The 27,713-nt window shown below is 54.4% G+C and overlaps 1 gene segment (V, D, J or C); it reads right to left on the reverse strand.

The window, feature by feature from the left end:
- Positions 1-10,521: 10,521 nt before the first annotated feature.
- On the reverse strand, positions 10,522-11,220 carry LOC132251719 (Ig heavy chain V region 3-like). The segment is given in 1 exon segment: positions 10,522-11,220. A coding segment is annotated over 1 exon segment (672 nt).
- Between the last annotated feature and the right edge of the window lie 16,493 nt (positions 11,221-27,713).

Below are 27,713 nucleotides of genomic sequence, written 5' to 3' on the forward strand. Positions count from 1 at the left end.
TGAGCCCACTAAACCTGGTGGTTTAAACCTTTTCCCAGTGTTCAACCTACATCTTTTGTGATGCCAATGAAATTGCTGCTTCCGATTTAGCCCTTATGCCCTTGATCTTGGTTGAAATTCTCAAGGCAACGAGAGAGATGTATGATTTGAGTGCATTTTGAAAGAACATATAAGCAGGGAGGCACCCCAAACAGCAAGGTCCAGAATCAGGATAAACCAGTCTTGCTCCATGCCACAGACAACTGCATAGCGCAACCTGGGAGCTGTAGTAAGGCACGTTGGGTGGGGTCACCTCTAGATGTCCTGACACTGCATGCTGTCATGGTGAGCTCCAAGTTTTGCCCCCCTAATTCCTGGAAGAGGGTTGTCACTGGAAATGCATAAAACTTTCACATGACCATCATCATAACCTTTCTCCTACCCCCAGAAAAAATTTAAGTTAGCATCTATGCACCAGGGACTACAGATTCAGGGAGATGTCTGTGTCTGAGCTCAGGTCCCCATACCATCACTCCTATATGGCCTCACCTCCTTCATTCTCAAATATAGCAGGTTCTAGGCATTATCTTTCTTTCACCCTGTGTGTCTCCATAGGAGTTAGCAGTTACAACTCCAGAAATAATCCATGGCACCCACTCTGGGCTTTCCTGGAGTTTGTGGTTACCAGACTATGCAGTGGGCACTAAAGGAGGGCTCAAAGATATTTCAGGAAAGAGGCACAGAACCCCCCTAAATTTCTAGCACCTCCCCCAAAGACCAGGAGCTTAATCTGGGACAGGACTCCCAAGAAATGAGACGCCTATAGTAATAATAATAACCTATTTGTTTCTGAGTATTAGGAGTGAGGTTTCAGAATAAGACAGATGAAATGAAATGTTCACTGAAGAGAAGCAGTGTTGCAGTTAACTTGTCTTGAAACCCCTGGCTCCTTCACCTGTCTGGGCTGAAAAAGGAAGTGTAGCAAAGCATCTGCATATCCTGTAACCTGATAGGGGTGTTGCACTTCTAATGGATGAGAGAGAGACGGTTGTTCCAACACACCCTTTGCAAGTCACAATATGTCCCAAAGTGTTGCCTTTTTTTTACTCAGGGCAACTTTCAATACAAAAGCCCCACAGGTGGAATCAGAGATATGGATCTGAGACATGAGGTTTTTTGATAAATCTGCTCTCCAGTTTGATCCGGCAGCGGGTGAGGCCCAGTGCTTTGCATTAAGCAACTTCTTCCTGTCTTTTCCACTGGAAATATGTCTCCTGGGCTCAAGGCCACCCCTCTCCTTCCCACTACCTCCCAGAAAAAGGGTGTTCTGAACCGAGAGATCTCCTAGCGGAGGAGGGAAAACAAAGTAAAGCACCAATCCATTGTCCTGTGTCTTTACTTTGGGTGGCACATTCTGGTCTGCTACCAGTCAAGAAGTGAAGCTGACAGTGGACACAGGTGTCGCAATTGCATCCCTATGAAGAGATACAGATAAAAGCTGTTACAGGGCAAACATTACTTCTGTACAGTCTCATAATGATACAAGGGGAACAAAACCAATACAACTTTAACCCTGTTTCAATCAGGGTCATAGGTGGGATGCTCTAGCTAACCTGTATCCCCACAGAGTCACACAGAGGCAACACTTAGGTTGTAATGTGATGTGCTCTGCCCTGGCAGTCCCCCTTCCCTTGTAAACAGCTGAGAAGGTACAATACCCAGTGTCACCTGGCAATGTCATTAGCCATGCAGGTGGCACCAGAAAGGATATGGAAAGGGAAGGGATTTTCTGCCCTCTAGTGGCAAGGCCTGGGCTAGGCGCTGCACATGAAGGACTAGGTGAGGGGCCCCCGGCGCCAGGGCGGTGAATGGAAGCTCCTTTCCCAGGCAAGAACATGGATGTGTTGTGTGCTGAGGTGGCTTGGAGCATTCCTGAGGGCTTCCTGGTTTTCTGTACTGGCCAATCACTATAATGCCTGACTGCTTGGGGGAATCCCAAGTGAAGGGGCTAAGGCCGGAGCTGAGGCCTATAGGAAGTGAGTTTTTCTCACCACTGCCAGCAAGCTAGGACGGGTGGAAAATGTGAGAGTGCAACTATGTGGGCTGCACCAGTGGTGCAAGCCCCCCTGGTGGCCATACCTGGGGTGGCCAGTGACCACAGATAAGCCATGGGAAGGCTGGAAATGAAGACAGAGCCATTGCCCTCGGGCTCTATGTCAGGGAATTCAATGTGACTCTGGCTCCCGGATTTCCCTACACCAGAAGCGGGCAATTATTTTGGGCAAAGGGCTGCTTACTGAGTTTTGGCAAGCCATTAAGGGCCACATGACAGGCAGCCAGGGGCAGATCAATATTAATTTTCTAAATTTTTTAGGGGCCCTGCGGGCCACATTTTGCCCACCCCTGCCCTTCACAGTCCTATCCAGAACTCTGCCATGAGAACCAGGAAAGACTGTCTCTTCCAGGTTAGATGCAGCCTTGGGACAGGTTTCCCTTTGTTTAACTATTCTGTGTGAACCATCAGCCAAAAGGGGCTTCCCCAAGGGGCTTTGATAGCAGTGGAAGGTTATTACAAAACCATCAATTTCCTTCCCCATCCTGTGCTTCCCTCTCATGGAAATCCTGGTGTCCTCAGGTTTCCAGCTGCCCATCTGCAGCGGTAGCAGGCTTCTGGCATTGTCTCTGGAAAGGGGGAGTTTCCCTTTCATAGAATCCGCCTGCTCTTTTACCCACTTAGTATTATAGTTATTTGCAGACATCCACATGAGCACTTTCCAGGTGGCACCAATAGGTCCATAGTAAACAACATCTGAACCCAGGAACTTTGGAGAAGACATAGATGGAAGATCCTGAATTGTAATTCCTCCCCCACGTGCCATCAGCTGAATGGGTTCTTGTATTAGGTCAAGTACCTGTAGGACTATTACGCCTGTGTTTCCCCAAGGACACAGGACCCAGACAGTTCCTTGTCGGAATGGTGGCAGCACACGTTACCCCGGACTCTGCGGTGGGGCATGAAAGGGGGTCTGCCAGGGCTTAGGTGCCCCTGGAGAGACATGTGGAGCCGGGAAGGTGGAGGGGCTGTAGTGAGGTGGGAAGCTCTATGCAGGAGCTCCCCCTACTGGCCCGCCACACGCATTCACCTGCAGCTGCTGGTGAGTCCCTTCCTTGCCCATGTGACCGGCACAAGGTAAATCATGAGCCATGGAAAGCAATTGTTGCCTGAACTTTTGAGGTACTACGAGCTGCCGACAGGGCTCCCAGGTCTTGGCCTGGTTCTTCAGTATCCACAACCGATAAAGGGGTCCCTTGTCCCAGACCACCTGTTTCCTCTTTTCTGGGATGAACTCTGTCTCTGACTCCCGAGCCCTCTGCCAGAGTTCTTCCAAGCTGTGGTCTGCTAGATCTTCCTGCCTGAATTCTGCTTGCTCCGCTAGGCAATCGATAGGGAGTTTGGGTGCTCCTGCAAGGAGTGCAGCCCCACCCTCAGGGATCTCCTCTGACTCCTCCCTGAGAGTCTCAACTCCCTCTGCCATGGACAGACTAGACACCTCCCTGGGACTGTCACTTAACCCACCCTCAGGGTTGCTAGTTCCCTCAGGGACTGGTGTACAATTGCAGTCCACAGGAGTCTCTCCCACTGCAGCCAATGGTGTGGCTGTCTCTTGGGGAGTTCCTAACCCTCGCCCTTGAGCCTTTTGTTTCTGCTGGTGGGTCACCACATTCACATGGCAGGGCTCCATGAGCTTATCCCCACCCCCCACCAGTTTGTAGGAGTTCGAGGCCCAGAATATCTCACCCCACCAAAATGGGTACAGGGGCCTCTTCCAGCACCTCCAGGGCTATGCATGTTCCGCGACCTTGCCACCCCCGTGAACCAAGAAGCGAGTCAGAGCCTTCCTTGGTTTGGCAGGGTACTACCAGAGATTTGTCCCTGGATTTGGAGCAACAGCAGCTCCACTGCATGAGCTGACCAAGAAGGGCAGTCCTGACCCTGTGACCTGGAAACAAGAGAGCCAAGAGGCATTTGGTACCCTAAAGGCTGCCCTGATCAAGCAACTGATCCTGAAAGTTCCAGTCCACAAGAAACCGTTCTCCATGGCCATGGATGCTTCTAACACGGGCCTGGGAGCCATACTTTTACAGGAACATGAGGGAAACCAACACCCCGTGGTTTACTTGACAAGGAAGTTGATCTTGTGGGAGCAGAACCTATCGTCCGTTGAGAAGGAGCGCCTGGCCATTGTCTAGGTGCTGAACAAGCTACAGCCCTACTTGTGGGGACAGCAGTTCATCATCCTGTCAGATCACGCCCCACTTCAATGGTTGCAAACGATGAAGAATACCAACGCCAAGCTCCAGTGATGGGCCTGGCAGCTTCAAGAGTTCAACTTCACCATTGAACACATCAAGGTGAGCCAGAGTGTGATAGCGGATGCCCTGTCATGGAAGGACTCTGGGTAGTGGCTCCTCTGGACTCAGGACTAGCGGAGAGATCTCTAGTGTGGGGACTACCCAACATGTTTTATGGTTTTTGTATGTTATTGCTATAACTCATTTCATGGTTCAGGTATTCTTTTTCTTTAGGTGTCCCATGTGAACTCCCCGACCAAACACTCCCAGGCACATGGCCATGAGAAGCCCTGTGCCCGAGCTTTTAAAGGAGTGGGGGGGAAGTATGGCAGAAACGCCACTGTCTGTGTCTCTCTCTCCAGAAATATGTCCCTGTCAGCTTGGGACACTGGGGTCAAATTCCTAAGGGAGGGGGGATTTTCCTCCCTGCCTACGTAACAAAAGCCTGGTGCTTAGGGGGTGATCCCTCTGGTCACCTGAGTGGAGGGAGGGAGAAGCAGGGCATGATCCGACAGGACGATGAACTGCTGCCCCCACAAGTAGGGCTGTTCAGTGCCCAGACGATGGTCAGGCACTCCTTCTCAATGGAAGACAGGTTCCACTCCCGCGGGATCAACTTCCTGGTCAAGTAAACCATGGGGTGTTGGTTTCCCTCGTGTTCCTGTAAAAGTACAGCTCCCAGGCACGTGTCAGAAGCATCCATGGCCACAGAGAACGGTTTCTTGTGGACTGGCGCTTTCAGGATCGGTTGCTTGATCAGGGCAGCCTTTAGGGTATCAAATGCCTCTTGGCACTCCCGTTTCTAGATCACGGGGTCAGGACTGCCCTTCTTGGTCAGCTTATGCAGCGGAGCTGCTGTTGCTCCAAATCCAGGGACAAATCTCCAGTAGGAGCCTGCCAGGCCAAGGAAGGCTCTGACTTGCTTCTTGGTTCGGGGGGGTGGCCAGTCTCTAATAGACTTGATCTTGTCCCACAAGGGAGCTATATGGCCTCCACCCACGTGGTATGGTAATATGGCACCTTGCAGGCTAGTTATCTTGGCATAGAAAAATTCCCATGCTATTTCCTTTAGTTTTGTGCTTTCCTGCCATTCTTTGAATCTGTGAATCTTGGCCTGGGTCATGTTTTGTGCTTGCTTGCTTGGTTTTCTTCTGATCATTTCATATTATGAATGAAATTCTCATGGGCGACCGGTGCCACTTTAGTCAGGTGGGGCACATGCCCCCCTGCGACCAGTCCCACTGACTGGGGGAGGGGGGGGGCCCTCGGAGGCTCCTGAGGTCCAGTGGGGTGGTCCTCCCGGGAGATCCTGTGATGGAGCAAGCGCCGACTAATCACTGCAGCTGCTCCCAGAAGCAGCCACAGCCACTCCCGAAAGGCGCTTGCAGGGGGGGCACTGGGGTTCCCACCTGCCCCCCCCGCCTATTGCATAAGTGGTGAGCGTGGCCATCAGGGGGTGCACCAGCGCTCTCAGGGGGTGTACATGAACTCTTGTGCACCCCCATTGCATCACCACTTCAGTCATGGAAGCAAAGGTCTAGCAAAGAGGGAAGAAATAAGGGTCACCAACTGACCTATTCTTTCTGTAGTTTATGTTTCAGCTGTTAGCTCTTTATACAAAGGGATAGTTTTGCTGAGCTAGATAGCTGGGATTCCTTTTCCAAAGATGTGTTCCACTCTCTACAGAATGTATCGTCCTGTATAATGAAGTTCATAAATGATAGTCATAACAATTATATTGATGTCAAACAATGTGGTTATTACATAACTGTTAGGGCTGTGCAGAACAGGCCCTATTTCATTCTGATTTGGATTCGGGCCAGATCAGGGACAGTGATTCGATCTGTTGTTTTGGATCACTGTCCCTGATTTAATTTGGCTGAAACTGAATCTGATGAGTGATTTGGACACAGGCACAGCTTTAAAAGTTTTTTTCTGCATTCCTTGAGGTAGCAGCATGGCTCGTGATCGCTGCAATGCTGGGGTGGACAAAGTGTTCCAGAGGAGCACAGGGGGCTCTCCACTGTGCTCGGCAGCAAACCCGGAAGTGGATCAGAAGTACTTCCAGTCCACTTCCAGGTCTGCCAGGGAGCACGCTGTGGGCCCCCCCAAGCCTCTCTGGACTGGTGATCAGCTGTGGGGGGACCCCAGGTACACCTCCAGACCCAGGAGGCCCCAGTCATGGAGCCAGGGGGGCGTACCACCCCCAGTGGACCAGGAAATGGACTGAAAGTGCTTCTGATCCACTTCTGGGTCTGCTGCCAAGCGTGCTGGGGAGCCCTCAGTGCTTCTGTGGGACGCTGCATCTGCCCCAGCATCACAGTGATCAGAGCCCCTGATACCTTGAAGTATGTAGAAAAAACATCTGAAGCTGTATCTATGTTCAAAATGCTGAATCTCTCTGAGTCAATTCGGAGGGCTCCAAATCGATTCAGAGAGATTAAAGGGTCCTCTGATTTGAATTGGATTCAGAGATTTGGCCACTGAATCAGGCCGCATCTCTGCCAAATTGAATCAGGGACCAAAGCTTCGCATAACCCTAATAACTGTTATCTGTGCCTGATCCTATGCTAAGGTACAGCAAAACAGCAGACCTGTTGCAGTTCGATCGTATTTTATTCAGAGTTAATGTTCCAGTAATTAAGTTCATTATATCAGTAAAGGAGCATTGTTCTGTTCCTTTAAGGAAGCAGCAGCTCAGCGAGGGGGCACTGGAGGCCAGGCGGGGTGCAGCAGCTCAAACTTGCCTTGGCTACAGGGCAATTAAGCCAATTAGCAGGCACCTTTAGGCAGCCCAGGCAGGAGGCTGACCAGAAGGGGGCAGGCCCCTGGAAAGATTTAAGCCTGAAGTTGGGCTGCCAAGCAAGTCTAGCTTCTCCAGTTGCAGGTTTAGACTGATTCCTATGCTGCCTGCAGGAACAGTGGGGCTCAGGGAGCTCACAAGAAGCCCAGGCTGGGAGGTGTGCCAGCACAAAGGGGCGAGGGAAGGTTTTCCCTCTTGACGAGACAGAAGGCTTTTTCCCCTTTTGGTGTGTTTTATAGCCATGGGGCTTATGGTTTGAGTTAGTTTTACACCAGTGGTTTGGGTTGTGACTACAGGGGCAGTATACAGATGTCCCATTAGTGCCTGAGGGGCGCACAGTTTCCTTGAGTGACTGTTGAGTTGGGAGATGGGCAGAGTGTGAGGCCACAGAGGCAGACAGGGGCCAGAAGCCTGAGAGGGATATGACCAGACTGAGAGCAGGGGCCTGGTGCCTGAAAAGGCCAAACCAGAGCATGTGCCTCAAAGCCAGGTCTGACACAGTGGGCCTTAAATCTGGCAGGCTCTTAAATCTGTTTTACAGAAAGGATCCAAAGGTCTTAGGGCTTGTCTTTCCCACCTCTGTTCTGTGCCCATGAACACCACTGGGAAGTAGTCCTTGCCTGTTCACTCTGCCTCTGCATACACTGACTCCTGGAAAAGAAGCAATGTGGCCTCCTTAGGCTGGCTTTGGAAGGGAACATTAAGAGCCCTGTTATGGCCATGTCAAGCTCGAGTTGCTTACTATGCTATTGAGACAGATCAAGGGTCTCATTGGGGCAGAAGAAGAAACAGGTGTGGAGCAGGGGCAGACATGGCAGTCAGCCACGTGGGGATGGAAATTTAACTTGTGTTTGCAGAGGAAACTGCCCAGAGACAAGGAGAGGAGGAGAAAGGTTTGAGTAGAGCAGGCTCCATACTCCAAAACTATAGTGGTTGGTTCTTGTACAGCAGTATCTTCATGCTCAGCTGCTGTGTGCATCATAGCTTCCAGCACAGTAGTACGTGGCACTGTCTGCAACTGCTGGGGAGACCAGCTGAAAGCAGACTTGATTCCTGGAGGTGGCTGCAGAGATGGTGACTCTGTTTTGGAAAGATGAGGTATACTTTTTGCTCCCATCATATGGATAAATCCAGGCCACCTCTTCCTGCCCTTTCCCAGGAAGCTGCTTGTACCAGTACCAATAGTAGCAATAGCTGTTTATTCTCTTTTTATAGATGGCACAGGTGAGCATGAGGGGCTCTGAGACTCCCGCTATGCTTGTACCTTGGGCCACCATCTGCCACTGGGAAAAGGCACCTGGAAACAGTTTTTTAATTCAATTTGTATCCGAGGCCAAATTAGCCAAAACTGATTCCAAATCCAAGTGTCCAGAACCATAAGTGTCCCTGCTACTGGCAAACATCCTCCACCTGCACCTGGGGCTTCAGATGTTTCCAAAACCTTTGGTGGGCATCCTACTTGCAGGCCCAATCCTGGAGGCTTGGGGTTCAGATGCCCTTGAGTTTTGCTTGCCCTTAGCCGTAAGGCCCAAAGATTTAAGGAATTTAACAAGTCAATCTTCAGGGATTAAATAATCACTCTGAAGTGTCTCCCTCGGCCACTCCAGTACTCTCCAGGGCACAAGGTCAGTATGGCCAGGAGACATTGCACTGAGGAAACTGGTCTCTATGAGACCCGCAGTCCAGGTTTTCTGCAGAGGGAGCCTCTGGAAGCCCATCAGCTTCTCCTAAAGCCAGGGAGGTGGGTCTGCAAATACAATGCTGAAGGCTCTATTCAAAACTGTGTCACCAACAGTTGGGACATGCAGTGAGTTGTGCATGGGTGTGCCCACGCAAATGCATCTCTCAAAAGCCAAATCTCTCTCTCCTCCCCTCCCTTTCCATGTACTTGCTCCTGTCTCTTGCTCACACAAACCTTTATGCATATGTCTGGTTAATGACTGTTTTTCATCCCATTTCTGCACCTGCCCCTTTGAGAGTGCAGGGCAGGAGGTAGTCTGATGTGGCGCTCAAGAGAGAAGGAGCTGGGTATCCTTTCCCTGTAACTGCAACTTCCCATTTTCACATCAACTGGAGATGGAGCTCTGTGTGGGCTGGGAGTCAAGCCAGAACTCCCCTGTGAGATGAATGGGAGGAGAAGGTATTGCACCTGAAGGCAGCAGGGCTGGGGCTTCATGTCTCATATTTTGTAGGCTGCCCCACCCTGGGTCCATTGCAGAGATGCACAGTCTCCATCCCTAATGCAGGGAGCAACTTGAAAATAACATTGTCTTGGAACTGAGTTTCACTAGCTGAGTGCTCCCTCTGCCTGGAGTCTGGTTAAGAAGTTTTTTCCCCCCCTAGCTTAGTCTTCTCACTGAGTCTCAATCTACAGTCCTACAAATGTGCCTGTCTTCAAGAACCAGGCCCCTCATCAGCAGACTCTCTCTGGAGTTGTCCCTAGGGTCAGTGAATCGCCCTTTCACTGAATATACATAGGATGGGGTATGTCCATCACAGTAAATGACTGAGATGATCTCTGGCCTTTTCCCAAGGCTCTGCCAGAACTAGAGCATGCTGTAGCTGCTGGGGTCACTACCAAAAGCTGTGCAGGAAAAGCAGATGGAGCCACCTGCCCGCCTCCCACTTCCACCAGATTCCAGCAGTTAAACCTCAGCCTGAGCCCTGGGAAACAAGAGAAAGTAGAATAGAGGTCCTAAGGATAGAGATAAAAGCTGTTACAGGGCAACCATTACTTCTGCACAGTCTCATAGTGATAGAAGGAGAGCAAAACCAATGCAACTTTAACCCTGTTTCAATCGGAGTCATAGTTGGGATGCTTTGGCTAACTTGCATCCCCACGGGATCATGCAAAGGCAACACTTCGATTATAACATGATGTACTCCTTCCTCTCCTCTAGAGGTTAGGAGCGTCATTCAGCATAGTACAGGTGGCCCCAGAAAGGATATTGCAAACGAAGGGTTTTTTTGCCCTCTAGTGGCAACGCCTGGGCTAGGAGCTGCGCGTGAATGACTAGGTGAGGGGCCCCCAATGACAGCGATATGAATGGAGCTACCGTTAAAAATAGTCACCCCCTCCCCTCCTGCCACCGGCACATTCATTTGTTTTATGGTGAGGAGGGTGGCTTTTAGCTTTCCTGAGGGGCTGCTGGTTTCCTCCACTCGATGAACACTAAAATGCCTGACCTCTCTGGGGAACCCCTGAGTGAAGGAGCTGAGATTTGAGCCGAAGTCAATAGGAGCTGTGATAGACCCAGATCCTGCAACATCAGCCCGTGGATTGAGCAATCAAACTTTAACTCCCTCATCATCAGGAAAAAAATGACACTCTCTTTGCAGAGCACATTGCGGGCTGCTCTCTCCAGAGCCCAAAGGAAGGGGATGCCCTAGCAGGAATCTTGCACCATCCCAGCGTGGCTGCCCTCTCCCAGCTCAGCTAGTCTTAGCCCGGTGGGGCTGGGAGTGAGCAGAGCCTGGGGAGAGACCTCAGGGATCCGCTCCGCTGGGACCATGCGGGGAGTGGGCAAGCGCTGCGGGAAGCTGCACTGCTCCCCCGTGGGGAGGTCCCAAGGGCGTCCCCCGACGGTAGCAGGGGGTGGGGGCAGATCCCCGCAGCGCTTCCACACTCGCCCGGCCAGCCCCGCCCCGCCCCGCCCCGCCCCGCCCCGGGGAGGTTTATGCCGGAGCAGAGGCCGGCGCCGCCTCGCCGTGGTGCGCGTGGCGCAGCGATACACGCCGCTGTCCCGGGCGCTCAGGCGCTGCATGTGCAGATGCACCTGGCTCCCGGCCTTGTCCTGGGAAACGACGAAGCGGCCCCCGGCTGCCTCCGCGTAGCGGGCGGTCCCCTCGGGAGACACCCACGACACGAACTCCGGCCCCCGGCCCGGGCTCTGCCGGTACCAGCGCACCTTGTGGCCGCTCAGCTCCGGCCCCGACACGGTGCAGGAGAGGCGGGTGGAGCCGCCCGCGCCCCGCACGCCGCCGCCCGACGCCGCCAGCCCCCCTCGGACCCCCGGGACACACAGGGCGGGGACGACACACAGGAGCAGCAGCCGCATCCTTGTGCCCGCCCCGCCCCGCGCCGGAGCGGGCTCCAGGCCGGGGGGCCGGAGAAGGTGGTCCCTGCCGGGACACGGAGGGCTTTGGTCCAGGTGCGAGCGAGGTCCGGGCGCGGGGAGCAGGAGAAGCGCCGTCCCCGCTCCCTCAGAGTAGCCGAGTCCTGCAACGCCGGGGCCTTTTTTCTTGGAGGGCGGTGGGGTGTGTGTGTGTGTGTGTGTGTGTGTGTGTGTGTGTGTGTGTGTGTGTGTGAGGGAGAGAGCGAGCCTCCTCAGGAAAGGGCTTCCCCAGCCGGCACGTGACCGCAGCTGGAGGTTTTTGCACAGCCTTGCCTTTCCTCTCTCTCGCCGTGCTCTCCAGCAGTAATACACGGCGGTGTCTTCCGTCTTTAGGCTGCGCATCTGCAGAAGGAGCAGGCTCTGGGCATTGTCTCTGGAGATGGTGAATCTCCCTTCCACAGACTTAGCGTAGCGTTTTGTATCTCCTGCCCAAAAGCTAATTGTCGAGATCCACTCGGGTCCTTTCCCGGCAGCCTGGCGGTACCAGTGCATCCAGTAGTCCCCAAAGGTGAAGTCGGAGGCTTTACAGGAGAGACTGGCAGAACCGCCTGCATTTCTGAAGCCTCCCCCAGAGGCCACCAGCCGAATCTGGGCCCGGGCACCTGGAGAGAAATAAAAGAGGGCAGTGGAAGTCCAGCCCCGCACAGAGACTCCGAGTTCCTCTTACACCCTCAGGCAAGGATTCACCTTCGGGAAGTGCTGAGATGAACGCAAGGAAGAGCCAGAGCAGCATCTCTCACTGCCTGAGGTGAGATTCACTGAGGAGTCGGCGGAGAAAGGGAGGCGCTGGTCTGGAAGTGGAAGACACGTGTTATTACAACCTATTTTCTCTCAGAAGGGAGAGGTGTGCGCGCACGTGTGTGTGTGTGTGGAGTGACGCAGAGAGCCAGGGCTGCGCTGCATATTCTACACTGCTAATGAGAGTGACCTTCGGGCCAGCTCCTCAGTGCTAGGCAGCGGGGGAGGCAGGAGACCCTGAGCGACCTGGCCCAGAGGTGTCTTCTCCTGCAGGAGCACCGGTGCACCCTGAGCAGTCAGTCCTCCCTGCCCAACGGGATCATCTGCTGGGACTCGCGACATAAGGTGGCAGCTTGGCACCCCTCCCCCCGGAAATCGGTTGTGCTTAAGCGGAGCTAGAGACCCAGCTCCAAACGTCTGCCCTGAACCCATCAGCCTTGTCCTTTGAACCCTGTACTCTGGTCCTGTCCCCACACCCGTTCCCTCGGTCGTTTGCAGACCCCAGCGCTGCCCGGGATCCCGTGATTCCCCCTCCCTGGCGCCCCCCTCCGTCTCCCACGCCATACACACACCGCCTAGCACTTAGCCGTGGGGCCGGAGGGGGGAGATACACTGTGGGGGCCGCCGGTGCGCTCTCAGGCTGAGCCGGGGGTTTAGTCCGGCTGCGGGGAGACCGCTGCTCCGCTTCGGCGCTCCTGTCCCGCAGGATCTCCCACAGGGCCGCAGTTATCTATCTATCTATCTATCTATCTATCTATCTATCTATCTATCTATCTATCTATCTATCTATCTATCTATCTATCTATCTATCTATCTATTTGTATGCATGTATGGCGGTGGCTGTTTACTTTTCGGTTTAGTTTGCTTTTCTCCTCCCTGTCACCCCCGGTCGGTACCACGCAGATCCTCAGTGTGACGGGAAGGTTTTTGTAGAGCTCCTCAATGGGACATTGTTACTGTGCTACATACAGGGCGCAGTAATACACCGCGCTGTCTGCCCGCTCCACAGCGGTGATCTTTAACATCGTAGAGGAAACATTAGTTTGGGAAGAAAACCTTTCCTTGGCGAACTCCGCAATGTCACTGAAAGATTTGGCTGTCTTCGCTCCTCTGCTGAGAATATAGTGGAGGGGTCGGTTCGGATACCGGCGGTACCAGTGCAGATAGACAGAGCCAGTGTGGCTCGTATGGTAAGAACAGCTGAGTGTCACATTCTTATCTTCCTCTACAGACACCTCCGAGTCATTGGGTTGGATCGAGTCGCCCAGCGAGACACCTGCCGCTATAAAAATAAAAGAAACAAGAATGGGATACCCAGGCTGAGTGACGGATGGATGAATGGAGAGAGAGATTCTGGCCGAGGGTCAGAGGGGACAAAACAGCTTTCTGCTGAAACAGCGAGACAAGTAGAGGGAGGACAGCTGAGGCGACAGTGTCATCTCAACCTCATTGACAGTGAGAGCGGTTGCAGGTGAGATCTCACAGGGCAGTTACCTGGCCACAAGGTCAGGACGAGAAGGCTCAGGGTCCAATATGCCCGCATTGCTGAAGCAAGAAGGACCCTGTGCCTAGATGCACAAAGAAGCGATGAGAGCCCAGCCCCGGGGCAGCAGGATAGTTGGCTGCGGAGTCTGAACCGGTCCCGGCCCCTGTATAAGTAGCGCCGGGGTTGGGCCAGGCGGGGAAGGGTGTCTTATGCACCCCGGGGCCCTACAGAGAGAGAAGCCGGGGGCGGCGGCGGGGGCCTCTGAGCTGTGGAGCCGCGGCTCCTTCTTCCACCCTCAGGATCCGTCGCTCACGTGGCGCATCAAACTGTTCCCCAGCTGTGCGCGATCTTGGCAGCTGCTTTGTAAGACACCGATGCTCTGAAGATGGAAAGGGCTTCCGCTTGTGAGGCGCCCTCAGTACATGGGGTTGGGACTCAGGACGGGCAACACGGGAGACGGAAAGAAAGCCAGAGAAAGACGAAGAGAAGACGGAGAGTCAGGCAGACCTGTTAGACCGGCAGAAAGGGAGGGAGTAATGAACGGGGAACGGGGAGACTCCCCTGAAGCTAAAATGATTTCTAGCAGAGGAGGAGCTGGGCAGGTGAGTCTGTGCGCGACCTCCATGGATAGCACAGAGGCGAGGCGGGACCAGGGCTCTCAGAGGCATGCCTCCGTCTTCAGGGGAACGGGCAATACATTCTCCGGGGTGTCTTTTAATGACAACGAATATATATATAACTGTAAAGGTGTCACTGTAAGAGTCCATGGACGTGAAACAATTGGAACGGCGCTAATTAGATTCCCGGTGGGTTGGAAGGGTCTGACGGCTCTGATATCGCACATGGGCACGGAATAAAGGATACAAAGAAACAGAACCGGCTGAAGGCCCTGCGGCGGGACTAGCAGGACAGTACACGATACTATCATGGGTGACAAATCCAGCGGTGTCTGTGCGGGAGGAACCGAGCTGCATGTTGTCCGGGCAGGAAGGCGACCCCGAGGAGTGCGGGGCTCAAAGCACAGTGATGCGGGGCTGCAGCACGGACTCGCTCCGATCCGGCCCTGTCTGGGCAAGGGAAGGACACGAAGCGTTGCTCTTTTCTCCCCTCCTTTCCCAGGACACCCCCGTGGGGCAAGGCTCTGGCACTAACTCAGGAGTGGCGTTGCCCAGTGGAAGGAGCTTCCGACCCCCGCTCCTCAAGCGCTGTCTGGATGCCTGGCTCAGGGGATCCCTCTGAGCACACGTAGGGTGGCCATGGGGAGTGGGCCCCTAACTCCCTGCTCTTCGGGGAAAGGCCCGCACCAGAACTGCGGGAGTCCCCTCGCCCCGAGGAGAGATGTGGCAGCTCGATCTCAGCCACCGCTGCCCTCACCTGGGACAAGCACAGCGGGACAGCACAGCCACACAGCACTGCCAGCCCCCATGCCCCGGGTCTCCAGTGTATCTGGGCTGAAGTATAAAATAATGTCGCTCCTCTTGCCTCTTCCCTAATCGCTCCCGCTTCCCTTTCCTCCTAACATTTGCCTGGAGGAGTCTCAAGCGGCCCTTCCTTCAACAGAAGTGTCAGAGCCTGTGGCGTTGGGGTAGAAAACTGAAAGTGGGGGGAGTGACGGGCTGGGAGGCTCTAGGGGTAAGTCAGGAGACCCCGCAGTGGAGCTGAGGAAGAGCAGCCGGAAAGTTTCTTGTAGCGGGGAAAGGGGATGGTCAATAATCCCAGGGCCTCAGAGCGGGGGCTGGTTGCAAAATTGGACCATGAACGTTTTTTTCCCCTCTCTGAGTGGTGCTGGCCTGTTTTCTTTTTTCCCTTCGCCTTCCTCTTGCGGACTGATATGTTGGCCACAGCTAAGACTGGTGCTGTTTTGCTGTGCTACACAGTTTCTTCTGCTGTTTCCTAGAAAATTTAGAAGATCCAGAGAAGGAAGTCTTGAATCCTTTTTCGGCATAATACTGTGTTGAGAAAATTGGGGTCAGGAAGGAATTTGTTCCCTTTAAATCAGGTTGGCACAGACTGTGGAGAATGGCCTTCTTCCTTGGCTTTTCTGAGCATGTGTTCACCAACCCCTTCTCCATCAGTGCAGTAGCAGGACACTGGAAGTGCTCTGATGCCCCCTGGTTTTATGTACAGCAGAAAGGTGGACATTTTTCTGGTTGTTGTGCTGATTCCCATTCCATATACCGGTGGCTGAAGGTTTGAAGTGGCAGTTAGTGAGATTTCTTCTGGGTTTGACAATTTCTTGGGAGTGCTAGGGCCTTTGTTTTCTTTGACTTATTTAATGTAATTCTTCGTCTTAAAATGGTCACTAGAAAAAAATCACTATTCTGCCACTTGGGAGCAGCAGGATCCCATAGAAAAACATTCAGACTACTCTGGTGACAGACAGAGCAGTTGACCAATTATTTTAAAAGTATTTCCTGTTAAATTGACGGGTCAGATAGAAGGATGAGATGAAGCTTTGCATCATGGTATTCCTCTTCCTACTCTGTGATTCTTCCATTCAAGGTCTGCCCCATGAGGCCCCAGCTCCCTTTCCAATCCCAGGGAATCAAGCCCTGGGCCCTTCAGACAGCCCTGCTGAGTGGACCTGCTCTTGCCCAGGGGCAGAGTTAGAGTGTTCTGAAACCTGGGGCCCTGGTGACACATACTAGATGAACCCTGTCTTCCGGGGCCAAGCTGCCATCCTGTCCGGGAGAAGTGTCTCCCTGCAGTGGAAGCTAGGATTGATCTTTGTCTGTAACCATGTCAGCCAGACTTGTGATGTGTATTCATCCAAACACACACTGCCTTGGATTTGGAGGGGGTGGGGTGGGGATTTTGGTTTCCTGCTTGTTTCAGATTCTGTTTGCCTTTTGCTTTTTCCATCCCTGTCACCCTACCACCTGCTTAGCTGGTCCCTCAGTGTGAAGGGAAGGTTTCTGTACCCTGTGTGACACTGTTACTGTGCCACCCGACGGGCTCTTGCTGTCTGCTTGCTCAGCAGCGCCCATCAACATCGTGGGGCTATCATTGGTCTGAGAAGAAAACCTCTCTTTGGCGAACTCTGCAGTGTCACTTAAAGAACTGACTGTCTGCTCCTCTATGGAGAATATATTTCAGGTGTCAGACTGCACACTGGTGGTCCCGGTGGAGACAGGCGGAGCCAGTGCAGCTGGTGGTGTAAGAGCAGTGGAGTGTCACGTTCTTTCCTTCTTCCTCAGCCACCTCCGTTCTTTGGGTTTTCTCTGGTAGCCAAGGCTAGTAGCTGGCTGCCAGTACAAAAATGATAGGAGGTAGACCCCGACTGAGGAATGGAAGGATGGCTGGAGAGATTCTTGCTGAGGTGGAGAGAGGAAAAGGCAGAATGCTGGAGAGAGTGGGACAGGTGGAGGGAGGACAGCTGAGACTGCAGTGTACTTTTCAGTCCAAGCGGAGAGGTTATTTAGGAGGGAGAGCTGTTGGAAGTGAGATCTAACAGTGCAGTTACCTGGGCACAGGGCCAGGACGAGAAGGCTCAGGGTCCAACACGTCCCCATTGCTGAAGCAAGAAGGACCCTGTGCTTAGCTGCGAACAGAAGTGGTGACAGCTAAGCCCCGAGGCAGCAATATCCTTGGTTGCGAGTTTGAGCCGGTCCCGGCTCCTCCATAGATAGCGTCGGGGTGGGGCGAGACAGGGAAGGGAGTCTTATCCACCCTGGGTCCCGACACACAGCGGGGGAGCGAGTGCCGCCTTCTCCTCTGAGCTGTGGAACCGAGCTCCTTCCTCCACCCGGAGACCCCACCTGGTTCACCTGGCTCATAAAACTATTCCCCAGCTCTACGCAGTCTTGACAGCTGCTTTGTAAGACACCAATGGTCTGAATATGGAAAGGGCTTTTGAGGTGCTCTCACTCCATGGGTTTGGGGCCCAGGTCAAGAAACACGAGACAGAAAGACAGAAGGACAGGCAGAAAGAAGAGAGGGACAGACCTGTTCGAAAGAGGCGGGGAAATGAGCGGGGAGACTCCGCTGAACCTAATTAATTTCTAGCAGAGGAGCTGGGCAGGTGGGGTAGTCCCGGAGTCCATGGATGATGGATGTAGCACAGGGGCAAGGCAGGACCAGGGCTCTTGAGAAGAACAGGGAACAAATTCTCCGAGGTATCTTTTAATGGCGATGAATATTTAATGATAAAGGTGTCACTGTAAGGATCAGTGGACGATAAACTATTCGAATAATTAAACGGAGCTAATTCGACCACCCCCCGCCGCCCGCCCTTTGGTAGGAAGGGCCCTCCTGTCGCTATATCGCTCATGGACAGGGCGTCTGGGCTGAAGAGCAGAATAATGTCCCTCCTTTTGGCTCTTCCCTGATCTCTCCCGCTGTACCGGTGAAACTGGCTGTTTCTGGCGCCCCCGCCTCCTCTCTGTCCTTCTTACATCTGGCTGGAGTCACAAGCCGCCCTTTCCTCTACAGAAGTGTCGGAGCCTGTGGCGCAGGGGCGCAAAGCTCAAGGGGGAGTGACGGGGTGGGTGTACCGAACTCCTTTTGCAATCAGCAAGATGGAAATCCAGCACCCATGTCACATAAAATCCCTCGATCAGAGCTACTGGGGATCCCTACGATGCTGCGATCTGAGAATACTCTTTGTGGTCTCTTCTCAGGGCCCCTCCCCATGCAGGCGGGCGGGTTTTTGTACAACTCTCTCTTGTCACCTCCTCGCTGTGCCCTCTGTATGGCGCAGTAATACACCGCGGTGTCTGCCAGCTCCAGGGCACTGATTGTCAGCAACGTGGTCTTGTTTATGACCTGAGAAGAAAATCTTCCCTGGACGAAGTCTGCGGTGTTGCTGACGGAACCAGCCTCCTTGGATCCTTTGTACAGAATGAACTGCAGGGGTCGGTCTGGATACCGGCGGTACCAGTACAGATACACACTGGGTACGTAGCTGGTAGTGTAGGAGCAGCGGAGAGTCACGGCATGTCCCTCTGCTGCAGACACATGAGGTTCTTGGGACTGGACCGAGTCACCCCGCGCCGCGCCTGCAAAGATAGTAATGACTCCGAATAGGCAAAAAGTACGAGCGCTGGCTGCTAAGGACCGGGGTATGGAAGGAAGGGGAGGGAAGGAAGAAATAAAAGAAGGAGAGGGGGAGAGATACCGAGCTGGGTATGGAGAGAAGCAGGTGGAGGGACAGGGCATTTCCAAGAAAAATAGTCGCAAAAGAGATACCAAGGGGGGACAGTCATAAGAAGAAGCAGAGCTGCAGACCCATAGATGTCCCTGGAGAGGAGAGGAGAGGGCAGCGCGGCAGCTGCTTCCGAGAGAGAGAGACTCGGGGTCTCTGCTGTGGGTATGGGAGGAGCAGCGGGAACGAGCCTCTAAATACCTGGGTACAGAGCGGCCATGAAAAGGCCCAGGATCAAACTCGTCTCCATGAATTAAGCGAACTGAGCCCACTTTTGGAGCCCAGACCAACAACACCGGGACAACGGGTCCTTGAGTGAGCTGCAGAAACCGACCCAGGCTCTTCCATAGAGAGCCCGAGAGGCGGGGTAGGGGAGGATCTGACCTGACTGCCCCCCCACACCAGGACGCGGGTTTGTGTCCGAGCTCGCTGTAGAACCGCCCCAGCTTCCTCCTGACACAGAGCCAGAGGGGCGGTCCTTGCCTCTCCTTGCCTGTAAAGATCCCGTCCAGTTGCTTGTATTTAGGACCACGTATTGTCAGAGACCGAGTACTTGGACATCCCGCGCTCATATTACCGGCTCTATTTCCAAGGCGAAGTGATCTATGGCCCGAAATTAGGCAGACAGAAGAACAGGTGAACACAGGAGGGAAACACTGAGATTAGGAAAGAATGGAGGTGGATAGATAAACCACGGAGGCTGGACTGATGCATGGGGTAATTGGAGTTATTTGATGTGATGGAGTTCATTGATTTACAGCGGCGAAGATAGCTTGAGCTGTTAGATTTCTAGACTTAGCAGAGATCAGAGATTGGTATTTTCAGACACGTTTCCCTTCAGGAAGACGAATATTGGGCAACAGAGAGGGTAAATGCGGACAGGACCGTTCACAAAAACAGAAAGGAGACGGCAAAACTTCGCACTCATCCTGGGGAGATTATTGGCTGGAATATTGTCCTGGGATTGGGACTGAGAAGCTTCCCCAGAGATCAGAACAGCAGAACTCTGAAACTGGGAGACGATCATAGGGTCAGGAGGACAACGGGAGTCTTTGCCAACATATCCCAAGGTGAGGAACCGCCTTCGCAATAGGTGAGGGCAGGCAGGCAGCGGCACCTAGGGCAGAGACACCCAGCGCCGTCCTGCACAGACGTGCCTTCCCGGTCTCCCTGAAAGCCCACCGTTATGGACGAGAGCTTCTAGGACTTGTCCATCACGGAGCCTGCTCTTTCCTTTAGCAGAGTTACCTGCCCAAGGTACAGGCTGGGACCGGGGTTCAGTGCTGACAGCAGCAGAGGACAGGAGGTGGTGGTGATATTGCAGGGTGTTGTTACCGCGGTCCGTCTGGGTCTGTCACTGCCGGACAGGCTGCAACACGGAGTCGCTCTCTACCGGATCTGTGAAAGGCAAGGAGGGACATGGAACTCGTCCATCTCCTCTTTCACTTCTTCTTGCTTTTCTTGCTCCCTTGAACCCAGAGAAGTCTGTAATTTTAAGAACTGAGCCCCGGGAAACTAATTTAATTTTTTTGGAAGTGCTTCTCTGCTAAAGGAAAAGAGCTTTCGTTTCCAAAATCTCACACTAAGGTTTTTGTTTCCCGTTCAGGTTTTCTGCTTTCCTTACTCACTGCTGCAGCACCAGACGGAAGTCGCCTGCCCAACTTCCCCGCGCTTTGGAAATCTGCAACTCTAGTCCCAAGAGCTTCCCGGTTTTGGAGAGACACACGCCGAGATTCACCAGATGAACATTTCTGTAAACTGAGAGCAGATAGAGCGGGTCTAACCAAGCGACAGGACACCTCGTGGCTTCAAGATGTCCCTTTGTGTTCACGAGCTCATTATGAATGATACAACTAGTTTCCCTTAATTGGTGTTATTGAGAAATGGCGCACTGTCTCCAGGTGCGATCTGCTCTCACTGCGACCTCCTCCTCCTTTTCCAGTTCCAATTACAACGGAGAAGTCACGAGGGCAGCACTGTCAAATAGAGTATGCGTTAATAGCGGGGTGTGAACATGACAGCGTCTTGACAGCTCCACACAAGGGAGTGACATGAATGAAGCTACTGAGACATGTGATTTTGAGTTAGTCAAGAGCGCCGTCTAATGGAGACAAAAAAAGTGGACGGAGGGTAACTGAGGTTGTGTCTTGTACCAGGTCCCACGCTGGGCAAATTCCGCCTCCGCTTCGTTGGACACCGAGCTCCAAACGTCAGCCTCAGGCTCCTAAATCTCTCCGAGCCCGAATTCCAAGGTATTGAGTAAGCACATAAAGAAACAGAGAGGCGTCTACTATATTTTCACTAGCACATAGGCACCAAATTCCTTTTAAGAGTATTGAATGGTGGTAACACTGAACACCTGTCGACAGGCTTCGGTGCCTTTCACCCTCTGGCCAAATCTGACTTGCTCGGGTCACCTCGGGAATCTCCGGGGGAGCAGGGAACCGGCAAACTGCGAACTCGCACCGAAACAGGTGGGAGATGGTCTGTAGAAGGGCGTAGGTGTTACAGGCTGTCATACCTAGTATTGCTACTCGATCACCGTGCCCTGGGGAGTGGGGAATATTGGCGGGGCCAATAAAAATGTGCAACCCCAACCTGGACTACAATAAGTGAAGGGCCAGTGAGATTTGTGTATTATAGGTTGTTATAGACCCACATTTTCTGTCTTTGGCTATGAAGACCATTGGACATGGAGCTCTCCAGAAGCTCCAGGTCTCCAGTGTTTTACACTCGAGGCCTTTTGCAGAGCTCCCCGGCGGGTGGGGCTCACTCATTGTGTCTCTGTGAGCAGTAACAGACCGCAGAGTCCTTGGCTTCCTGGAGGTTTTCCTCAGGTGGAAAGACCACGAGTCTTTGTGAAAATCAGCAGAGAACCTGCACTGACGTTTCTCATCCTCCTCGTCCTGTGCCTCATATTGGGTCAGCAGGAGGCGATGTAGCATGAACTGAACTGATGTAGCTGATGTTAACATAGAGTGTAAAAATAGTTAAATATAACCATTATTAGTCTTGTCCTGTAAGCAACTCGAAAACTCCTTTTTGTATCCTTCTGCTTGACATAAGTGAATAAACTCTGCATAGCCTTTATGTACGTGTGTATGTAAAAGGGTGAATGGTGAAAGAATGGCATAGAGACAGAAGAAGATTTAACTGTTTATGTAAGAAACAAGGTGCCAAATGTAAGTTACCAGTCAGTAAACTAATTAACGAACGTCTGAAGAATCCCTTTGAAGCTCGAGGACACAAAGAAGATAACAGAAGAAGAAATTCTGCCAGAGGGGCAACAAGAGTACTCCAAGGCTAAGATAAGCTGAAGACAAAAGAATAACCGCAAAAACAGAAGCTGGGTATGGAAGCACCCCAAAGCACTGAAACAAAGGATGCCAATCCCTATAAAAGAACACTTTGAAAATGCCAAGCTGGGTGAGTCTCTTTTTCTACTGCTGTTTCATCTGAGTGCAGATGCATCTGTTCACCCAGCTCCAGCTGTTATCTTTAAAGCTGCTATCTTCAAATCATCATCATCTACTCAATAAGCCCGGGTTGGCCACCCTGAGCTGATGCTGAGCAACTATTGCTGGTAACTGTATCTGGTGTGCGTGTGGATGAAATGGTTGTTTTGTGTATGTGTATGCCTGTGTGTAATGATGTGTATGATGATTTGTGTGTGTTTGTCTGAATGATGTGCCTGAACCTCTCTGTCTAACTCATGTAATCAATAAACCTGGCATAATAAACCTGATTTTCCTTTTAATTCGGCTTCCTATTTTCATCCCAATGGGCGAGTTTCTGCCCCTGACCAATGTCACCGGCTGCATCATTAGCATCCCCCTTCATGTATTCATTTGCCCTTCACTCTTCCCCCACAGAGCAGACCCGCAGCCTCTCTTGTACCCTACCCCCATCGCTTCCCCGCAGCGCCTGCTCCGCCCCGCCGCGGGTTCTTGTGCGGGGCAGGCTCAGGCTGTCGCACCGTGTCGCTCAGAGCGCAGTAATACACGGCCGCGTCCCCCAGCCCGGCTCGGCGGAGCGCCAGGGCGCTGGCCCGTCTGTCGGCGGAGATGTGCAGAGCGCCCTCCAGGGCGGAGACTGGCACTGATCCCTTGAAGCCGGACCCGAGAAACTGGAATCCGCCGTTCGGGACCTGCCGGTACCACAATATATACTGAGTGGAGACAGAGCCGTGGCTACAGGTGAGGTTGAGCGGAGCTCCCTCCAGCGCCTCGGCCGAGCCCGGCTGCAGGATCTCAGCTGTGACCGCGGCACCTGGGGAAGGAGAAGAGCACAGGGGAATTGTTTTTTCCCGAAAACTCCCCAAAGCCCCAAATTCCCTTCCTCAAACCCCTATCCTCGTGAGACAATGTGTGTCAGGGGATGCAATAATCGCGGTGGAAGAGAAAGTGAGAGAAACGCCGGGAGGGCAAAGGAGCAGCCGGACAGGAATGGCTGGAGGACCCGGGGGTAAGAGAGCCAGAGAGGGACGGGAGCCGGGAACTGAAGTCCACTCACTCAGACCCGCCAGCAGGACCAGCACGGAGCCCGGGGCCGCGCCCATTGCGGGAAGCTCTGGGGTGTCCGCGCCTCTGCCCCGCGCTGTCCGCTGAGCAGACTTAACCAGCCGCTTTTTCCCAGTCTCTGAGAGAGTGAGTCAGTCCTGGGAGGAACCGCAGAAACCTGCCTCCCCTCTTCTATTTCCTGGGTCTGGGCGCTCAGCGGAGCTCCCGCGAGGCCTCCCACTCCGCGGGCTGCGGCGGCTCCGGGGCCAGCTTCTAGCTGGGCTCACAGATGGGGCCGCGCGAGGCGCTCCGGCCTGGGCTGCGGCGGCCCCTGGCGGGCAACAGCGGGAAGTGCCGGGGACAGCCACCTGCAAGAGCTCCCTGCCCGGGCACTTGGGCTGAACAAGACCAGCGATGTAGCGATACATTTCTGGTGGAGAACAGGAGACGTACTGGGCTCGTGGACAATGGGCTTCTTCTGCAATAGTACTGGTGGGGGCTCCGCAGACAGGAGGAAAAAAGGAAGGGTTAGGATACACGTCTGCCTTTCCCCTACCCTACGTCCATCTCTTTGCCTCTGTTTCTCTCTCTCCGTCCGTCCCTCAGTGTTAATGGCGTAGTTATGCTGGCGGTCATTGTAGGAAGAGTATGTTTTTTGCTACATTTTCCGTATAACTCTGCTTCCTTGTTGATCTGGCGGAGAAACTGCTCGTCCCCAATCCCGTTCGGCGCCTGGCTTCAACATAAGCCTGCTCCCATGAGGTTTTAAAGGCATTTCGTTGCTCTCCGCTGAATCCAGCCGTTTCTTCTAAAAGACCCAACCCGCAGCCCCTCTCCAACCCACCCGCATCTCTTCCCCTGCAACTTCCCCCCCCCCCCCCCGCCCCAACCGTGTGCTCCTCCCAGGCGCAGGGAGTTCTTGTGCGGGGCAGGCTCAGGCTGCCGCACCGTGTCGCTCAGAGCGCAGTAATACACGGCCGAGTCCCCCAGCCCGGCTCGGCGGAGCTCCAGGGCGCTGGCCCGTCTGTCGGCGGAGATGTGCAGAGCCCCCTCCAGGGCGGAGGAAGGGACAGTGCCCGTGTACCCGTACACAATGAACTGGAGGCCGCGGTCCGGGAACTGCCGGCACCAAAATACGTTGTCATTCGTGTTGATTGAGGAGTGGGCGCAGGTGAGGTTGAGCGGAGCTCCCTCCGGCGCCTCTGCCGAGGGCGGCTGCAGGATTTGAGCACTTCCCGCGGCACCTGGAAAAAAAGGCACGAGGAGGATGGATGAACTGGGCCGGAGACTCGGAAGTGGCCTGGATTTCCACACCTCTCTTCGCTCCCTAACTCACAGCTTGGTCAAACGATAGTCGCCACGGAAAAAGCTAGGGGGAGGAGAGGGACCGAGATGGACAAACGTGCACAGAACAAGCAGCAGAGAGGGGGTGTGCCTAGAGACAAGCGGAGACAGGGGACGGGCATTGGGGTTTTAGGGAGCGTCAGAGAGAGCCCGGAGAGTGCACCCCGACTCACTCAGGACCGCCAGCAGCACAAGGACGGAGCCCGGCCCTGCGCCCATCCTGGCGGGGAAGGTCTCGGGGTCTCTGCACCGAGCGGATCTTTTACTCCAGTCTCGGAGATGAACCAGAGGGAATGAATCTCCCTCGTCTTTCTGCAGCTGCACACCCAGGGCACAGCTGGCTGCAGAGGGAGCGGATTAGCTCGCGGATACGGGGAGGTAACCGCGCCTGCTGCGGACAAGCGCAGCACCCCCTGTCTGCTTGTCTCCGCTTCTCCGCCCTTAGATGAACATTTTAGGCTCCTGGTTGGTACCAGTGACTCTCCCCAGTCTGTGGGCGGGACAAATGTGGGAGGAGACCCGAGAACCACTCTGGACTGGAGGCAGCGATGGGCCCTTGCGGGAACTGGCTGCAGAAACGTTTTTTGAAGCTTTCCCGCGGAGTTAAACTGGGCGGAGTCCCGGAGTCAGCGGCGGGAGGCATCTCGGCCCCGGTGTGAAATCGCGACAGTTGAGTCCCTCCCATGGCCAACTTGTCTCAGGATATGAATAAGGGCGTGAGCAGCGAGACAGAGAAACGTGAGGCTGGGAAACCAGTTACAGATTAGGGTGATAGAGGCTGTGGGCGGGTGCGAGAACACAGCCAAGCAGGTCGATGCTGGGCGGCCCGCGCGGGAAGAGGCGGGTGAGGCGCTCGCTGCGCTGAGCTGGAAGGCTCTGGCGGAGGTCAGGGCCGAGATAGGCTCCCCTCCCACCCCACACCCCATCACCTGCCCGCGCCCCGAGAGGTTCATCCCCCGGCGCTCAGTGCTTGCTTCCCGCCCCACTCGAGGAGCCTCCTGCTCTGAGCCGCCGCAACCAGGGGGGAGCTTGGCCTCGGCTTTGCCTTGTAGCCTCCAGCCCGCGATCGCTTTCCGGGCGGCTCGAAGTGGAAATCTCACAGCAAAGTCGCTGCTGCTCCGGAGATACTCCCGCTCTCCGCCTGCTCCGCGCCTCCTCCTCCCGCTGCCCGGGGACTCCCCGCAGCCGCGCCCCTCCAGCCTCCCCTCGCCTGCAAGGGAGAGAGATGAGCGGGGCGCGGGCACGGGAAGAAGCCCGGGGGCCGGAACCCGCAGCAACAGCCCAGCGGAGGGGGCTCCCACCCCTGGATGCAGCGTCTTCCCTCGGCCACTGCAAGGACGTCCCCGCTACTCCAGACGCCGGAGCCAGGCCCCAGCGAGACTCTTTCTAAGAGACCAGGGGGATTTATTTTTCACAGCTGCCGGACACTGAGGGCGGAGCAACCCGCAGGGAAGAGGGGCGTCCACTCCTGTCAGAGGAGGCCAGGTGGGGTATTTCGGCGTTGAGCGAGTTACTAATAGACAGGCTTTGTGTTGCTGCGGAGCAAGTGACAGGGGGACCAGGAGCAGGACACCCGGGAGGAGTGGGAAGGGGTGGAGGATGACTTGGGTGGGGGCCTGAGGGAGGGTGATTCTTTCTCCCCCTGATCCCACGTTTCTCTTCTCCCAGTTCCTGCGGGACACGGACTGACTCTGCCCCTTCTATATACAGTGAATCTCGGGCCCCTTCCTGCTCAGCTGTTCCGAACCAGCTCGGTCCATTGATTCAAGCGGGGAATCCGGGCCCGTGAGATTAACAGCAACAGCGACAGTTTACATCCAGTAAAGACCTGGCTCCACTGGCTGCGCATACTTCCCGTGCCCCACCTAGGGAGGGCGGGTTTTTGCGCGGCGCCGGCTCCCGCCGTGTCACTGTGCACCCACGGCACAGAAGTACCGGCCGGAGTCCTCCAGCCGGGTCTCAGCGACGTGCAGGAAGCTTTTCTGGCCGCTCTCCAGCCTCTCTCCCGTGAACCGCCCGTTGGTGCTATTCTCATTGGAGGCTACAGTGAGGAGGTGGGTGATCTCCCCCGAGGGGACCTGCCGGTACCACTGGAAAGCCTGGTAAGCGCTGGAATAAGTACAAGCCATGGCTGCGCGGTCCCCTTCGCTGGTCTCCAGCGCTTTGGGGCTCTGAGACACTTGGGCTCCGCAGCAGGAAACTGGAGGGGAACAAAAATGCATTAAAAGTAATGTCTATGTGCGAACTTTGTTGTTTATCTTCACATCCCTCTTTCTGCCTCATCCTTGAGTATTCTCCACGCTGTGCTTGATCTGTGGCCCTCTGAAGACCCGGCAAATGGATGGATGGAGGGAGGAATGGATGGATGGATAGACAGGCGAACCTGAGCACATCTAAATGAATGCCAGGAACAAGAATGGTGGTATCCGGACATCGATCTGCCAGTCCCGGATTCTGCCACACCTGCCCTGTCTGTCTGTCAAATATGCGGGTTCTTCCCTGTCGCTGGCTCTGCAGAGTCCTGAAAGTTTCTGTCTCTCCACCATTCAACCTAAAACTGGCTTTCCCCTCTGCCTTCCCTCTGTCCGTGCGTTCGCCTCCTTCTGCTGCTTTTATCAGCTGTATCGCAGGCTCCTCTGTCGACAGCTCCCTGTTTATCTTGAGTCTCTTCCCTAAGCTTGGGAAAGGGAGCTCAGAAATGCTGCAACCTCCCAGTGCTTTTCCCCAGCACCCGGCGGGCCTACGCGACCCTGGCAGAGAGCGGAAGCCCCTTCCCCAGAGCCCGCTTCCCACGGATGCAGCCTCCTCCGACCAACAAAACCAAGTGCAGAATTCCTCTCTCCTCCCTGGGAGTCCCGCAGCGCCCCAGCCGGGCGTGCGGGGCCTGGGGCACCCCAAGCACAAACTCACAGGCGCAGAGCAGGGAGACCAAGGGCAGAGGCAGCCTCATGGTTCCCGCTTCGGCGGGGTCAGGTCCTGGAAGCGTCCCGGGTGCTGGGATGCATCAGCAATCTACTTGCCCCGGCAGGAGCCACCCGATCACGTAGGCAAGGCACTAGCCAATCGCAGGGCGACCCAGGGAGCTGAGATCTCCCCGTTTGTGATGTTTTGAGCGCGTGATTGATATCATAAGGAGGGGGCGGGAGGCAGAGAGGAATGTATTTTTCTCTTGAAGGAAAATGTTTCCGTAGCTCACACATGCGCTGAGAGCTCATGACGCTCGAGGAACCCTCTGCCTTAAGCCATTATGCTC

The sequence above is a fragment of the Alligator mississippiensis genome, chromosome 7 (assembly GCF_030867095.1).
Source record: "Alligator mississippiensis isolate rAllMis1 chromosome 7, rAllMis1, whole genome shotgun sequence".
NCBI classification, from domain to species: Eukaryota; Metazoa; Chordata; order Crocodylia; family Alligatoridae; genus Alligator; species Alligator mississippiensis.